The sequence below is a fragment of the Mesoplodon mirus genome (genome assembly GCF_964341445.2).
Source record: "Mesoplodon mirus genome assembly, chromosome: 3".
Taxonomy (NCBI): domain Eukaryota; kingdom Metazoa; phylum Chordata; class Mammalia; order Artiodactyla; family Ziphiidae; genus Mesoplodon; species Mesoplodon mirus.
The window spans coordinates 145819057-145837593 of NC_138978.1; the positions used below are offsets into that span (position 1 = coordinate 145819057).

The 18537-nt window shown below is 35.8% G+C and overlaps 1 protein-coding gene across 1 annotated transcript in view; it reads right to left on the reverse strand.

Annotated features, from left to right (window-relative positions):
* Positions 1-16602, reverse strand: part of SYT14 (synaptotagmin 14) — a gene marked incomplete at its 3' end in the record, with an annotated part of 155665 nt that extends 139063 nt beyond the window's left edge. The window contains 3 exon segments of the mRNA XM_082615156.1: positions 12086-12301; positions 15674-15789; positions 15791-16602. Coding sequence (XP_082471282.1) covers positions 12086-12301; positions 15674-15789; positions 15791-16596 — 1138 coding nt within the window. The 5' untranslated portion in view covers positions 16597-16602.
* Between the last annotated feature and the right edge of the window lie 1935 nt (positions 16603-18537).

Genomic DNA, 18537 nt, shown 5'->3' on the forward strand with positions numbered 1-18537 from the left:
TTACAAACCCCTCCGTTTTTTTTTGGCTGTGCTGCACAGGCTTGCGGAATCTTAATTCCCCAACCAGGGATTGAACCCAGGCCCTCGGCAGTGAAAGTGTGGTGTCCTGGACCACCACTGGACCACCAGGGAATTCCCCATTTGTAGACTTTTTGATGCTAGCCATTTTGACAGGTGTGAAGTGATACCTCATTGTGGTTTTGATTTGCATTTCTCTAATAATTAACAATGCTGAGCATCTTTTCATGTGCCTGTGGGCCATCTGTATGTCTTCTGCTCATTTTTTGATTAGACTGTTTTTCTGATATTGAGTTGTATGAGCCATTTATATATTTTGGAAATTAAGCCCTTGTTGGTTGTATTACTTGAAGATATTTTCTTCCATTCCATAGGTTTGTCTTTTTGTATTGTTGATCATTTCCTTTGCTATGCAAAAGCTTTTAAGTTTGATTAGGTCCCATTTATTTATTTTTGCTTTTATTTCTGTTGCTTGCAAGATTGATCTAAGAAAATATTGCTACAAATTATGTCAGAGAATGCTTTCCCTATGTTCTCTTCTAGGAGTTTTATGGTGTCATGTCTTATATATAGGTCTTTAAACAATTTTGAGTTTATTTTTGTATATGGTGTGAGGGAGTGGTCTAATTTTATTGATTTACATGTAGCTGTCCAGCTTTCCCAACACCACTTGCTGAAGAGACTGTCTTTTCTCCATTGTATATTCTTGTCTCCTTTGTTGTAGATTAACTGACCACAGGTGTGTGGGTTTATTTCTGGGCTCTCTATTCTGTTCTACTGATCTATAATATATGTCTGTTTGGGGGCCACTATCACACTGTTTTGATTACTGTAGCTTTGTAGTCTTGTCTGAAGTCTGAGAAGGCTATGCCTCCAGCTTTGTTCTTTTTCCTCAGGATCGCTTTGGCAATTCTGGGTCTTTTGTGATTCCATATAAATTTTAGGATTATTTGTTCCAGTTCTGTGAAAAATGTTATGGGTAATTTGATAGGGATCGCATTAAATCTGTAGATTGCTTTGGGTAGTATGGTCATTTTAACAATATTAATTCTTCCAATCCAAAAGCATTGGATATCTTTCCATTCCTTTGAATCCTCTTCAGTTTCCTTTATCAATGTTTTATAGTTTTCAGCATATAGGTCTCTCACCTCCTTGGTTAAGTTTACTCCTAGGTATTTTTTCTGACATGATTTTAAACTAGATTGGTTTTTTACTTTCTTTTTGATATTTCATTGTTAAAGAAACGCAACAGATTTCTTTATGTTAATCTTGTATCCTGCTACCTTGCAGAATCCATTTATTAGTTCTAATAGTTTTTGTATGAAGTCTTTAGGATTCTCTATATAGAGTATCATATCATCTGCATATAGTGACAGTTTTACCTCCTCCCTTCCAATTTGGATACCTTTTACTTCTTTTTTTTTTGTCTGATCCCTGTGGCTAGGATTTCCAATACTATGTTGAATAGAAGTGGTGAGAGTGGGCATCCTTGACTTGTTCCAGAATTCAGCAGGAAGGCTTGCAGCTTTTCACCACTGAGTATTATGTTGGCTGTTGGGTTTGCTGTAAATGGCTTTAATAAGTTGAGATATGTTCCCTCTATACCCACTTTGGTGAAAGTTTTTGTCATGCATGGATGTTGAATTTTATCAATTGCTTTGTCTGCATCTATGGAGATGATCATATGGTTTTTGTCTTTTCTTTTGTTAATGTGGTGTATCACACTGATTTCTTTGCATATGTTGAATCATCCTTGCAAATCTGGAATGAATCCACCCTGATCATAGTGTATGATCCTTTTTATGTACTGTTGGATTTGGTTTGTTAACATTTTGTTGAGGATTTTTCATCTATATTCATCAAAGATACTGGCCTGTAATTTTCTTTTTTTTGTAGTGTCTTTGTCTAGTTTTAATATCAGGGTGATGGTGGCTTCACAGAATGAATTTGGGAGTTTTCCCTCCTCTTCAATCTTTTGGAATAGTTTGAGAAGGATAGGTATAAGTTCTCCTTTTTATGTTTGGTAGATTTCCCCATTGAAGCCATCTGATCCTGGATTTTTGTTTGCAGGAATTTTTTTTTTTTTGCGGTATGCGGGCCTCTCACTATTGTGGCCTCTCCTGTTGCAGAGCACAGGCTCTGGACGCACAGGCTCAACGGCCATGGCTCATGGGCCCAGCCGCTCCGTGGCATGTGGGATCTTCCCAGACCGGGGAACGAACCTGTGTCCTCTGCATCGGCAGGCGGACTCTCAACCACTGCGCCACCAGGGAAGCCCTGCAGGAAGTTTTTTTTATTACAGATTCTATGTCACTTCTAGTGATTGGTTTGTTAAAATTATGTTTCTTCTTGACTCAGACTTGGCAGGCTGTATGTTTCTAGAAATTTGTCCATTTCTTCTAAGTTGTTCAATTAGTTGGCATATAACTGTTCATAGTATTTTTTTTTTGTATTTCTGCAGTATCATTGGTTATTTTTCCTCTTTCATTCCTTATTTTGTTTTTTTGAGTCCTCTCTCTTTTCTTTTTAGTGAGCCTGACTAGAGGTTTGTCAATTTTATCTTTTCAAAAAACCAGCTCTTGGTTTTATTGATCTCTTCTATTGTTTTTTAATTTCTATTTTATTTATTTCCTCTCTGATCTTTATTTCCTTCCTTTGCTGACATTGGGTTTTGTTGTTCTTATTTTTCTAATTCTTTTAGGTGGTAGGTTAGGTTGTTTGGGATTTTTCTTGCTTCTTGAGGAACTTCCCTCTTAGAACTGCAATTGCTGCATCCCAATATGTGCTGTCATTATTGTTTGTCTCGAGGTATTTTCTGACAGCCATGCCCCGCTATGTGCGTACTGACATTGGGTTTGGTCCAGACCACATCCCAGGCCCTCAGGGCTGTCTCCATGCACCTAGATGGAGTCCTCTCCCACAGCTAACCACACGAGTTTCAGTGCCTAGCTACTGCATGTACTAGCAGCCTCCCTCCCCACAGTGCATGTTTCCAGCTTGGAAGTGTGATGAGGTGGCAGTCAATAGTACTCGTCCCTCTCCACCCTAACAGGTTAAATTTTTAAAAGCAAAATGTATCCATGTATTACTACATAAAGTTTTAAAAAATATAGCCATAAAAAATTTCTGGAAAAAGTATGCTAAAGTACTAATGGTGGTTGATTCTGGGTGGTATGAACATGAGTGAAGGACATTAACTTCTTAGTATTTACCGTTTAAGTTCCTACCAGTCCATCACAAGGGAAGGTGTAGCATTTTATTGGTTGATTAGATTATTATTCTTATTAGAGATGCCCATATTAACAACAGTTGCCTTCTCACAGTTCCTAGAACTATACCTAAGTATCATAGTGATAGTGTTACCTTTATTACTGTTGAGACTGTTACAAAGACTTACAATATTAGATGGAGCTTCCTAAATCTCCTATCACATACTCTAAAGCAAAGGTCTACAGTCAAGATTTCTGCCAAACATTAAAAAATAATAATAAAACTAAGGTGCAGGCACAGGTAGTGTGCCCCCTGCATAGACCCTTATGCTCTTTGCTGTGGTATGCTTAATACAATCACATCTGCAGGTGACAGGAGACTAGTTCTAGATTTCTGTACCCAAGATAATTGGAATACTTCCCATAGGAACCAACTCCCCAAATCCTTCCCCTTATCTACGTGATTTCCCACAATAGTCCATCATGAAGTTTTATAGTATGTCAAAAACCCAGCTCTGTCTTTTTTGGAATAAGCCTAGCAGGTAAAGTAATAAGTCACCAATATTTCCTTAAGGGCTGCTCAAGTTTTCTGCTAAATACAGCAGGCATAATATGCTTCATATCTGAGTTTGAGACCAAAACCCCAGATATTTCCCAGTTGTATGGTTCTTGATTTTCCTAGGTGTCCAAAGTCTTTATGAAATTCTCTTAGAACAATGAGATAGCAATCTTGGGCATGTTAATGTACCTCTCTAAGCTGCTGCTTTTTCAAAATTAATTAATTAAACAGATAAGTAAGTAATAAAATCAAAATATTTCTGTGAAGATAAAATTAAGTTCTATACAAAGACTTCAGCAGAGCCTGAAACACAATAAACATATATATTACTGTAGCCACATTAATAAACATCCCTCTGGCTGGAGGGCTCCTTTACCATAGGGCCTTCCCACCATGCTATCCTCCAGATTTCCACTATACTCTAAAACAGTGAGGGTTTCTTCCCTGAGCTCCAAAGTTGACAGCCATGTTGGGCCTAGTCTTCAGAAATAGCTTTGAGTTTTCCATTTCCTTAAAGAGATTACCTCACAAAGTACAAACACACTTGCCTCCCTCATTAGGGACAGTTTCCTAGGAGATGTACCTTGTTGGTAAGCTTAAACTTACGGCAAATACAGATGTTCTAGTCAGTTTAAACCACCCATTATTGCCCTCAGGTAATGAGATTATTGTCAGTCCATTTGTGACTCTATGTAATGCTCCCTAAATGTATCTGAGACTGAGTTCCTATAGGCTTTGCTAACAGAAACCTGTAAAGTGTCAGGTCCTATTAACTGTCAGATTGCCATTAGCATTATTCCTCCACTTCCCAGACATGCCTCAACCCCTAGCAATGGACACAGGCCATGTTTGATTTATAGTGTATCTCTCTTATTTACTTGCTTGGTTACTGAATAGTTCTTTTTAAGAGCACTGACCTCTGTTCTCTGGTTACAAACACTTAGAGCCTCAGTTTTGCTGCTAATAAACTGTATGATCTTAGTAAAGTTGCACGTCTCTAGGTGTCAGTTTTGTAATCAGTCAATTAAGGATATCTTTAATGTCTATGATTTAATTTCTATCATTCCACTACTAGACAAGTAGCTCAGACAAAAAAAATTATGAAAGATATATATATAGATTTACCATGGAAAACACAGCAATCCCACCAGCTTATTTTAAGACTGGAAGTGTATAAAAATAGGTTTTTAGGACCACTGTGTACGGCTGTGTAGGCTGTGCACTGCAATAAGTACCTGGCTGACGGGGGTGCTTAAGTACAGTGTGCGTTGGGTCCACCAAAGCTTACACCTGGAGGAAGGAATGTCTTTTTCTTCTTACATAGGTGGTATCTGCTAACTGAACTATATTCTCATGATGAACTGTTTGCTCAAAGGTGGTACTGCTTTCTAATTCATCCACCCAGCAGGCTATGCCTTTACCTAAATTGCACAAAGACATCTCATTTTACAGGTCACGGGTGGCCTGCAAAAGTAGCACTATAAACGAATTCTACACTACTAGTAACAATTGATCTCATCATATAAAAAGATCTCCAAAACACAAAGATGCAGGAAAAGTCTTCAAGATCAATTTCTCCCCAAATTGGTCATACTTAAGAGTGCAGACACACACACACACACACACACACTAAAGAATTCTTCAGAGGAGAAATGTTCACGAACAAAAACCTGAAGTCAAAGAAAAGGCTTATCAAAAATCTAAATAAACCATGTAATATAAATAACTTTTACTATTTTAAGACTAAAAATTTTTGTGTAAAAGCCATCTGGAAAACACAGACACAATTTTTTTATACTTACCCTCTTCACACAGAAATTGTGAAAATCAATAGAACAATATAAAGCAGTTAAAATACACTTAAAGAAAATATAAACAAAGAATTTATTACTCTTAAGTATTAAATTATTTTTAAAGTAACATTTAAATAAAAGGAATAAAGAAATGTGTTTTAATGACCCTAATTTTAAGAAAACATCAAAATCAATAGCATGGAGCTTGTGAAGCAGCCATAGAAAGAGAGTGGCAAGTGTGTGTGTGTGTATATATATGGGTTACATGTACCCTAAGACATAAGTGATGCTGGAAATTATTTTTAATAGCATTTAAAATTAACTCACCAAAAAAATAACATCATATGGTTTTTAATAATATAGCTATGCCACCATATGTAAATATAGCTTGGTAATCTCTATGGTGAACTGAGAATGAAAAGCTATAAATAACAGAGACATTCTAATAATTTTACACTGTTTGTTTATATAAAATCTAATAGGCTTCTCCTATCTAATATAAAAATGGGAAGTACTAAATAGCATGAATGGAATTTCAAAGGTTGTTCTATCTTACCAACTTAAACAAGATATCACAACCTACTATTTAACTCTTAGGCCTTTTTAAAATAAGAGGATTATCAGAAAATCTGCTTAATTTTAAGAAGAACAAAGTAAAATAAATTAAAATTGTGAACAAAGAAATTTGATCAATTATTTTAATGTTTATTTTTCCTAGAAAAATTTCTTATAGATATTATCCCCTTTTGTATTCCAAAAAATGGAAGATTAACATGGCCACCTAGAGGAGAAAATATGATCAACAAATAGAGGCCATAATATTTTCTTACTTTTTCTACAATATCTGTATTTCAGATTTATAATATATAAACTGCTCTAAAGGACCCAACTGAAGGGGTTAATTATGAATGAAAGAGACTTAGGGAGGACACTAAGGCATCAGTGATGACCAAACAGAAGCTAAAGCATCATTCATTTTTGCAGTGGACTTGACAAGTATAGCCTTTATAAACTTACTGTGTGACCTTAGGTTAAAAATTACTTATTTGATCTAAAATCTCCTCTCACTTCTGTAAAATGGAAATAATCTTATCTACCACAATGTGTTGCAGTGAAGCCTAAGTATAACAATGTGTACAGAAACTAACAGAGTCAGGCACACAGTAGGAGCTCAATGAATGGTAGTTCTCCCTACTTGATCAGAAAGTTCTCTTACACTGGTCCTCCTAATCCCTATCCAGGCCCTCTCTGACCCTCTCTATTCTTGTAGATATTTCCAATACTGGCTGTTCCAAAGCTTCTCTACTGAAATTATTCAGAGTTTGAGGAATGGGGTAATAGTTCTTTACCAGCCCTAATGAGGTAGCAATATGTCATGTAAAAAATGTACATTTAGGGCTTCCCTGGTGGCGCAGTGGTTGAGAGTCTGCCTGCCGATGCAGGGGACACAGGTTTGTGCCCCGGTCCGGGAGGATCCCACATGCCGCGGAGCGGCCGGGCCCGTGAGCCATGGCCGCTGAGCCTGCACGTCCAGAGCCTGTGCTCCACAACAGGAGAGGCCACAACAGTGAGAGGCCCGCGTACCGCAAAAAAAAAAAAAAAATGTACATTTAAAAATATTTTTCCTTCTACCTTGTAATTCCCTTTAGTCACCTCAACCCACATTAGTCAAGTGTGACCTTCATAAACCTGCAGAATAGTATGCAGAATAAAGGGTCAGAGCAGTAAAGAGAAGCATAACCTACTCTACCGACCCCTTTCCTTGTACCTCAGGAGAATGAACCAAATCCTATAAAAGAACTATACTCAGTAGCCCTCTTAGGTGACCGGACGGACATGAAGTGAGCAGTACTTCTCCTGAGTCAACTATGCAGAGGCACAACCACCTGGCAGAGACTCAAATGTGTATTAGAAGCAAATCCCCATCCTTCCCAAATATACACCAGAGGAGGGTTACTATTGTTGGGTTGGAGGGAGAAGGTGAACCCTTTCAACTACCTCTCTTTCTTGACTCTGAAAGTTGATAGAGAACAAGTGGTATGAAAGTGCAGGCAGCAAATGTACACTCTCTTCCACTTATTCTCTCCTAACCACCTTCAATCTCATGTATGATTCTACACTACTAAAATGTACACTGAAAGTAACTGATCATCTTCTACTGGACAAAGGGGCTTGTCTGAATTCTCATCCTCCCCAGTCTCTCTGTGGTGTAGCATTCAAAACTCCCCTTCCGTGTCTGATGAAATGCAACATTCTCCTAATTCCCCACTTTATGGTTGTTAATTTCTCTTCTCTGTTTAAGTGACATCCTTAATTCTCTGTTAATGAAAGGAAATGACTCTCTTACCTTTTCTCTCCATACATTCTCCCTCAACAATTTAATCCCTTCCCTTGGTTCCTGTTCTCTAACTATATACGATCTGAAAAAACCTTCTCCCAAACTCCATTCATGATTTCAAGATCCACAGCCATTTCCAGTTGCCTAAATATTCTGCCTTACCATATACACAAAACCACTTTTATCTTCCACCCCAACACACCATCCAAGAAAAAACCATCCCTCTCTGGATTTCTTATTTATATTAATGACCTCATCATTTTCCTAGTCATACTTGCTGGAAACTAGTGTCATCTTTGACACTTCCTTCCTTCTTTCTTTTTTTTTTTTTTTTTTTGCGGTACGCGGGCCTCTCACTGTTGTGGCCTCTCCCATTGCGGAGCACAGACTCCGGACGCGCAGGCTCAGCGGCCATGGCTCCCGGGCCCAGCCGCTCCGCGGCATGTGGGATCCTCCCGGACCGGGGCACGAACCCGTATCCCCTGCATCGGCAGGCGGACTCTCAACCACTGTGCCACCAGGGAAGCCTCCTTCCTTCTTTCTAATGTTCCAAATACATTTAGTTCCTAAATCCAGTAAATTGCACCTCTGTAATGTCTCTCCTGTCCTCCTATATTCCTCTTGCCACTACTTTAATTCAGATTTTTACCATTTCCCTCATAGATGACTCCAAAGACCTCCTTAATTGGTGTCTTTTCCTATAGCCTTCCTGTTGCTACATTACTCTTTCTAAAGCACATCCCTGGTCATGGTTCCTTGGTGAAAAACTTTTAGTGAGTTTTCACTGGTTAACAAATTAAATCCAAACTTCTACTCAGTGAGGCACTCCAGGCTTTAGACCTCATATCTTTCCTTTTTATTTTACATATATATATGTGTGTGTGTGTATATATATATGTGTGTATATACTGATATACAGTATATATACTGATATACTGATACATATACATATATATACTTATGTACACACATACACACACACACACATATACATACATACACCTATGTTAGACCCAAGAGGACTTTTCTCTTGTCCTGAAATAGTCCCTACATTTTACCACTGCATACTCTGGTGTTTATGAACTTCCCTCTATCTAAAATACCTCTGCTTATTCTTTTCAACTTTATACCCATTCTTCAAAGCTGAACCCAAATGCCATTTTCATGGATGTTGTCTCACATCTTCCCCAATGGATGGTAATTCACTCCCTTCCTTAAAACCTTTTAGCATTTTATATGTACTTCTGCATCTTTGCTTGTGGGCATGTTCAGAACTTACTATCACTTGAAATTGCTTTTCTCTAAAATCTGGAGCTCTGAAATCTCCCTCTCTAATCAAGTTTTCCTATTCTTCCCCAACTCCACTGATTGCTGTGAGTGTATTTTGCACTCACAGCAATCTTTGATTTTTCAATTAGCAATAATCTATGATACAAAAAACTATCCTCCTAGTCTACTGTTATCTTACATTACCACTTGATCATCTCCCCATCCTAAATCCCAACGACAGTATTTTAACAACAAGGATATCCATCTCTACCTGGATATTCCACAGACACCTCAAATTCAGCATGACTGAAACTAAATTATCTCCCTCCCACAAACTTACTTCTCTACTGCTTTCTAAACTAATTAAACAATCTTAATTCCTTACTCATTGCATATGTTCAGTCACTCACCAGGATATACTGAGACCATCCCTCAATCTACAAATTCTTTGTCCCTCAATTAACATTGCTAATGAGGATCTCATCACTGTTTATCTAACCAGTCCTTTTGCCTCCAGTAGTTCCTACCTCCAATTCATCTTCTATTACAATAGTTAAATAACCTTTCTTAAACACACTGACCTAAAAGTGCCACACTATCCAGCTTAAAAACCTTCCAGGGTTCTACATTCTCTATAAGACAACATCTAAACTCCTGAGCATGGCATTCAGCACAGATCCTAGGTTAAAGACACTGAAACACACTGTCTTCTGCTTTCCTGCAATCACTATTACATGGTGGTTGAACAGTTCTCCCTCAAGTCTAGTTCACCTATCCTGTGAAGACTGCATCATACATCAGACTTCCCCTTTCACCACCTCCCAAACCAAGTCTCAGTCCTCCTCCTCTGTATTTCTACATTACGTTGTTCATGTAACGAGCAGACCTCTTAACACACTACATTACACATGTACTCACTGGTCATCCTCCTCCAGTCTGTGGGCTCTTTAAAACAAGCTTGTTTTTATTCATCTTTACATCCACAGGATCTAGTATGGCACATATAAAACTTTCAACAAATGTTTATGAAATAAATAATTTCAGAATGCCTAAAATCAATCTACCCTGGGTGCTTTATCAAATGATTTAGGGTAGAAATGGTAGAAAAGTACAAGTGGGTCCTAAACATATAGGTGAAATGAAATAAGAGGGTGATTCCAGAGGTGAGGGCAGGAACAGAAGAGCCACTGAGATTATGCTTCTCTCTTCACCCCTTTTCCCACAGATTGTTGAGCCATGAGAGAATAATAGGACTACAAGGAAGAAGCAATCAAGCCAGCAGAGAGGCAGAAGAAGGAGTGAGCAGGGAAAAATAAAACCCTAAACTGAAGCTGCAGAAAGGGAAGTGTCTAGGGTCACAGACTACACACTCAGGGCTTGCTTGCAGCCACTCACTATCATCACCATCAATGTTTCACCACCCATAACTAAGACTACCATTTACTGATCACTTACCTATCACGCACCAGACACTATGCTAAAAACACCACATATACCATTTAATGTCCATGACAACCCTATCAGCAAGGTATTATTCACACTTAGAGACAATGAAACAAACCTAGAAACTATCAAGTACACTGCCCATTAAGTACACTGCCCAAGGTTTCGCCGCTAATATGGTAAGTCACAGGGCCAGAATGTGAACAAGGATCAGGCTTCAAGACCCATTCTCTTTCTGCTCTACTATTCATGAGCCAGGGTTTACATAAGTTGGGGACTGGCTTTACTGCTTTTGCATTATTTAGTTATCTTTGTAAGCACATGTCTTATTTTCTCTAGTACTAAGAAAGGTATTTTTGAGGGTAGAATCCATGTCTAATATTTTTTATTTCTTTCCTAGCATCTCATAATGAGCCTTCCATATTTGACTAATTTCTTACTGTACCTATAAACTAGCAGAAATAAAAGGGAGGTATATCAATCTTTAGTTAGCATGAAGTCAAATACCAAAATTTAACTCCTTTGACAACTGTATATGCCAGAGTAAGTCATCAATAGTAATGGGCCCCAAAACACAAACCATATCTACAATATTAAGGTTAGTTTGTGTTTGATATAATAATAAAAATGCTATTTAAAATATATTGCCCTTTTCTTCATATCTGGGCATAAATATAATAATTACTAGGAGTAGTCACACATTGTATCAAGCACACAAACAACTTACTTAGATGTGGAAATAAAAATGCTTTAGGTAATGGTAAAACCTTTTTTATTTCTCTTTTAGAAAGATATAGAAACACTTGAGAGTGGACCTGTATCTTCTACATAGTTTGAGTTCTAATGTCAACGTCAGCACATGAGGCAAAAATCAACAGGGGACAAAAAAATCCTTGAAAATTCCTTAAATTTCCCTTAAAGTCTCGTACAATACAGTACTGGCTCTCAATAAATCTATCTCAGACAGTTTTTCCTCCTACATGGAAGAGATCACCACTCCTTCTGCTTCATGCCACATGAAGTATCTGGCTCATGTTAGGGCCCATACTGAATGAAAAAGCATTCATTTACACACTAGAATCATATTCAACACTGTGATATTCTTAGACCATATCAGTTCCTGTAACAGGTATTTAGGAACTGATTCCATCTGAGACAACAGCAGATTCACACTTCCCATCTCATGATTGCTAGGCATATGTTCATTATGAAAAGAGAGCTAGAATTACCACTGTATTTAAATTATTTGGTGTTTTGCTTTTGGGTGTTTTGGTTTTAGTTTTGGCTTTTGGCTTGAGCCCAAAGACTTGAATTTGAATAAATTATATTCCCAGAAATGTGACCCTACTATATATGCTATCTCTTATTTATTGTACAACCACAGACACCTAGAGCTTTAGAAACAAATAATCAAATACTGTAGTGTAAAAAAAAAAAAAAACTTAACCTATCTTACCTTCATCTATTGATGCTTCACTACTGTATCCATCATACTCTGCAGAGAGAGGGCTATATTTCTGTCTTGTTTCCCAAGTATAGCTCTTTTGTCTAGAATCTGCCAATGGTAGTCTGGAATTGTGTGTTCTGGATAAGGCCTCATGATATTTACCCAGTGCTTCATCTTCACTTTCAGAGGATGAACCATGCTCATCTTTGTCAATGTAGGAATTATCTGTTTGGAACGACAAGGAGAGCAGATCAAAATATAACGCAATAAAATGTAGCAAATTTGCTATAGTTACATACATGTTACATGCTTATATATGTATCACATATATTCATACACACACAAATATATATATATAAACATATATATACACATACACACAATCTGAATTTTCAGCTTTAGAAAAATATTTTTTCATTTAAGAAGCCCAAGCTTCAGATTTTTATGTTTTAATAGAAGAAACTGACTTGTATATTTGAATTATATAAATAATATTAGTCATAGGGATTTTCCAACCACGGTACAGGTAAACAGAGTAATAAGGCTCTCCATCTTACACAATTATTTTTAAAGCATCAGTAGCACACAAAGGAAGTTATAAGTATTGCCAATACATATGGACCTGATTCAAATAATTCATGCTACAAGAGACGTTTTTGGGTATCATCTTAGTCAGAATTTCGTAACTGATGACATTCAGTGTTAGAAGCAGAACAAAGAAATGGACAGAGATACACTATTGATGGAATTGTAAGTGGTACAACTTTTCTAGAGAGCAATCTGGCTATACATATCAAACTTTCTAATCTGCATAGTCTTTGACCTATTTCTAGGAATTTACCAATTCCATTTTTAAGAATTCAGCCTAAGAAAATAATTAACAAGTGAGCAATGATATGTATTTGAGACAATTTACTGCACTGTGTTTAACAGCAAAGGAAAAAAATAAAATAAAATATGAGCTAAATGTCCATCGCTGAGCCTTGGTTAAGTAAATTATGATACATCTATGCAATGATATACTATACAGTCATTAAAAATGAGGAGGTGAACTTACAAGTATTCACAGGGAAAGAATAACTACCACATCATGTTAACAGAAAAGAGAAGCTTTTCTCATGTTAAGAGAAAAGAGAAGAGATTCACATACGTATGGTTACATGCAACATATACACACATACATGCAGTATAAGTTTACACGTACATACAAAAACGTCTGGAAGCGTATGCACCAAGCTTAACACATTATCTGTGAAAGGCAGACTTACTATGAAAATTCTACTTAAATATACCCAAATTTCAAATAAATTTTTCAGAAGGTAAATTAATTTTATATTATTTTAAAAAGCACTAGTTATTACCATTTTTTAAGGTAAAAATTTTGAAATTGCATCATGTTGAGATTCATTTAGACCATGATGCAACCTTCTCAGAATTATAAAACAACTCTAGAAGGATAAAGAGACCATAGCAGTCAGAATTTATTAGTTCAGTCTAGATATTTCTCTCATTATACTCAGCTAAGATCATCTGCACTAGAGGAATCAATGTTTGAAATTCAGGTGGGGAGACACAGAATGAGTAATTTTAAAATATGGGATAGAAATTCAATGTTTAGAGTTAGAAGTAAGGGAGCTTGGGAGCTTGGACGTCACTAGTCTAAGTCCTGCTTTTTAATTCAGCAAAATAAAACCATCAAAGGGTAAAACTATGACTGATGTTATATTCTGCACTGTCCAATTTAGTAGTCACCAACCACATGCAGCTATTTAAACTAAGTAGAAATAATAAAATTTAAAATCTAGTTCTCCAGTGCTACTAACCACATTTCAAGTGCTCAATAGCTACATGCGGACAGTGGTTACTGTATGAAGCAATATAGGTATGTAGAACTTTTCCATCATTGCAGAAAGTTCTATTGGACAGAGATGGCATCTGCTGAGATGGCAGATCTAGTCTAGAACCTAGGCATTCTGACTCCCAGGGTTTAACACTTGTGGGATACCATGGTGGTGGTCTTAAAGCAGCAGGAGAGCTCTGAGGAGGGTAACTAGAAATTCACCTATTACAAAATATTACCTAAAGTAGCCCTGCATTCAGGAACAGAGAAGGAAACTCTTCTTCCTCTTATTATACCTTGTAAGCTCTGTCAGAACCTAGGACACAGGTACTAGCAACATTATAGTTCAGCTAATGAATGGACAATCCATATGGGTCAAATGATTTTCAAAACGATTTTAGAACATAACATGTTTCAGTTTAGTACTGACTATAATCTAGAATACTTCAGAAATATTTGATTTCTTTTAGGTAGCAGCATGTTTCTTAATGAAAACAAATCAAAACAAAATTTAAAATTCTGTATTGCTACTGCAGTATTTATTACTAGCATCCATTCTACTGTTATTTTATGAATAAAATAATATGTAAACTACTCTACTTAATTTTATTTCTCTTTTAATTTTTGCTACTTCAAGTAATAAGGCTACCAAAACTAAACCAAGGCTACCAAGAAAACACTGAATCTGACATTCAAAAAACTGCTACAAGAATAGACTTCAAAATGGAGGTATTTCCAAAAATTGGCATTCCTTTTTAATTAGCTCATCTATCCTGGATCAGCCTCTATCATTTAAAAAACATTCATATAATTGATAAATAGCAGACCCTATTATGCACAAAGTCATGTAGCAGAACTGAAACAGTCTTCTTCATTTCTACTGCTACTCAGTATTTTGGTTATTTTGAGAAGGTAAATATACACAAAAATTCTATATGTATCTTTTATAAATAAAAGCTAGTGTACTTCTGGCCTTGTGATCAGATCAGCAATTAATGAAAATGACTAAAGTATAACCAGGTGTACTAACTAGTGATATGAAGCAATTCTGCAACCCAAACCAAGTAACTGTCAGCTAATTGTTTTAAAAATTGTCACAAATATTGTGGATGAAAACTATAACTGCTTAGTTGGAATCTTAATTCTACATAGAGAACTCATGAATAATAATAGATTGCTCATGTATACACATTGGAAACATATAACTCATATAAAATTCTTAATGTATGGCTAAGTGAATAGATACATATCCTGAAGCATGTTATTCAATAAGATAAAAATCTATTGCTCTCAAGGAAAAACATAAAACATTTGGTTCAATCTTACTAGGAAAGATGTGAAGAGCAACACGGTATAAAGGGCTTAAGGGTTGGTTACAAAAATATAAAATTTTTAAATCTAACTATAGCACACCAAATAAATTCCAATTAAAGTATGCACACTAAAGAAAACCACAGAATTTCTGATTGTAAAATAAATGGGCATTAAGTAAAATTAAGGCCCTTAAAATTGGCCAAATAATGCAGGGACCAGGGGCAGTAACTAAATTAGAGATATATATAACATGAATGCTTTTGAAATGACTGTGAGAAAAAACTGTATGACTTTAAAAATGTCTCCCAGTAAGAGGATTCAAGAAAGTCTTAAATTAGATATACAGACATGTATAGAAAAATTTAGAAATTTGGATGATGTTTTCCTAACGTAAAAAATCAAGAGAAAATTTTATCACTCAAACTCACATTAGGAGACCTCACCTTTTTCTGGTATTATCTCAGAATATTTTTCATCTTTACTCTTTGCTGTTTCTTTTTTGGCAGAAATGGCTTCGTTTTTCTTTGTTTTTATGTCTCCTTTCACTTTGTAGTATTTTGTTGATTTGTTCTTTGATTTTTCCATAACACTTACCTTTAGAATTAGTTGATGCTGCTGGATGTATGCCTTCTTTCTTAATGGATTTCTGTATCATATGTCTATTGCTTTCCAAAATACCTTTTGGAGAACATTCATTTCCTGAACACTTATTCCCTTTGGATCCTTTACTTTTAATATGTTTTTCAGCCTTCTTTAAATAATTTTCTTGCATTTCTTGAAATCTTACCTCCTTTAGGTCATGCTTACCATTATTGGAAATTCCTAATCCATATTTCCTACATCTGTCAGTACTTTCAAGTTCTTGACATGTAGATCCAGCCCTTGCATACTGCTTGCTAACTGATATCCTACCATCACTCATCTGGCCTTTCAAAGAAGAATCACCAGCAGTATTGGTTTCTTGATATTTTGATAGCGTCTGTTGCCTATTATTAATATGTTTAAATACTCCTTCTTCATTCATTCTTTGATCTTGCTTTTGTGAAACTGAAGTATTATAGCTATTTATTCGAGTTGCTTGGTGCTGTAAATCGAATTGTGTTTTCTGACAATTAGTGTTTTTGGAGACTTCTGGTAACGTGGTATTTTCTCCTTTAGAAGTATCTACAGCTTCTGTTGCTGCAGGGCTTTCCTCTTCTGGGCGAAAGCCACTTATCATACTTGCTACCTGTTCAGCAACCGAGTCAGTGAAAGCATAGCTGACTTCCCCCACAGCAGTGGTCAAATCTTCCACAGCATTACTGATTGTGTCCACCAGAGAGGACACTGAAGGCAGATTCTGCTGAAAATTTTTGAAAAATGCCATTTTCTAATTCCTTGTTCCTAAAAGGTGCAATAATGGAATTTCCTCTTCTCAAAAAATCAACCACTTTCAAGTCTGAATTTAACATTTACTTAAATGGTGCTATTCATTAGCTCAATATCAGTATTTCACATTGTATCTTTTAATTTTTCTGTAAATGCTTATGCAATGGAAGAAATATGTTGAAGTAAAGACGCTTCAAAAAAAAATCAAACCACTTGGTTTAAATGTAATGACTTTTTTCCCACTCCACAGCTATCATAACAGCAGCAAGACAATATTTTCCCCTCAAATACTATTGAGTTTTTATTCTATACCTGCAAGAAGAAGTATAAAAAGGATTTTTATTATGTACTTTTTAGTTTATTTATTAATAGTCTATGTATGGGAACTACCCTATCTTATTAACAAAGTACCAATATCATTTCTAAATAAAAAATATATTAAGGGTTTCCCCTATATATTCCCCTGAATATATATTTGTTTACATATCTAAACAATTTTGCATAGAGGTTAGAATAGGGAAGAGCAGAGGATGAACATTTGCAGAGTTGCTATTACATGTAAGGCATTGTGATTTACAAATTTTATCTTACTTGATCTTACAATAACTCTAGGAGGTAAATATTATTATTCTTATTTAATAAGTGAATAAGAAACAGCCTCAGAAAAATTAATAAGGTCCCCGAGACCTTTCCAATGGATCCTCAAGGTCAAAACTATTTTTACAATAAGAGTAAGAGGATATGTAACTTTTCACTTTCATTCACTCACAAATGAGCACTTGGATTTTCCAGAGGCCATATGACAGACTGAATGCAGAAGCAGATGTGAGAATCCAGTTGCTTCCTTCTTCTGTGCCAGTCATTAAAGAGATTTGCAATGTAAAACAATGTCACTCTTCTCACCAAACTGTTTTTTTTTTTGGTTTTAGAAAATATATAGTTTTTAAAATTAATACATTTATATTAACATGTAATGGGCTTATTGTTGGGTTTTCTAAAATAAATCAATAAAAAATATTTTAAAATTTTCTTAGCCTTTAACTTCTAATTTGGTACATACCAATAGGTACAACTCACATAAACAAAAGCTCTTTGGGGTCCTCAATAATTTTTAAGAGTGTAAAGGGATAGACCAAAGAAAAACCAAAAATGCTAAAACACAGAATTACTGGAGGCTGCTAAAAGAGGTATCTTTAACTAGTTCATTCTACACAAATGATGAAAAAACAGGACTGAAGTGACGTATGAGAAACATTAAACTTGATTGAACCAAAACCACATAAAGTACTATAGTTTCCTAATGCAAAGGTTGCATGATGTAATTCAATAATAAGATTTTCATAAACAATGAGGCTATCACTTTTTAAGTTATCAGAAATAAGAAAAAAGCACCTCTTCAACATATATTCATGGACAAGAAAAGCAAGGTTTCTCTTCTATTGTTCCTTAAAATTCTTCTCAATTAATGTCTTACTTTTACAATTTTCAACTTGCTCCTGCTATCATTTACATAAGCCAGTCTTTGGAAATAGCAAATAAAGAACTCTTGTAATTATTTTAAAATATAAAATGTTTTCATAAGAGAAAGAACAGTTTCACAGCCCTCATCTTTCCTGCTATCTAGTAACAGTAAGTCATATAATATGCCTGTGGTTCCAAGGGAGGGAGAGGAACATTAATTTTCATAATCAGACTTTATACACGAAGTTACCAGGGAAAACCACCTTCTCCAAACAATAAAATTATCCATCACTGAGAACTCAACAGCACATAAAGATAAAGGGTGAATACTTTCAAAAGCCTCCTAGGGACACGGGAAAAATGCTCTCTAGGGAACTATTTGGACAATGGATTAAAGCATAAAATGTAATAAGATACGTCCTTCTTCTTAAAGCATATCTGTTCATATAGCAGGCTAAAAAGCATACCTTATATTTGA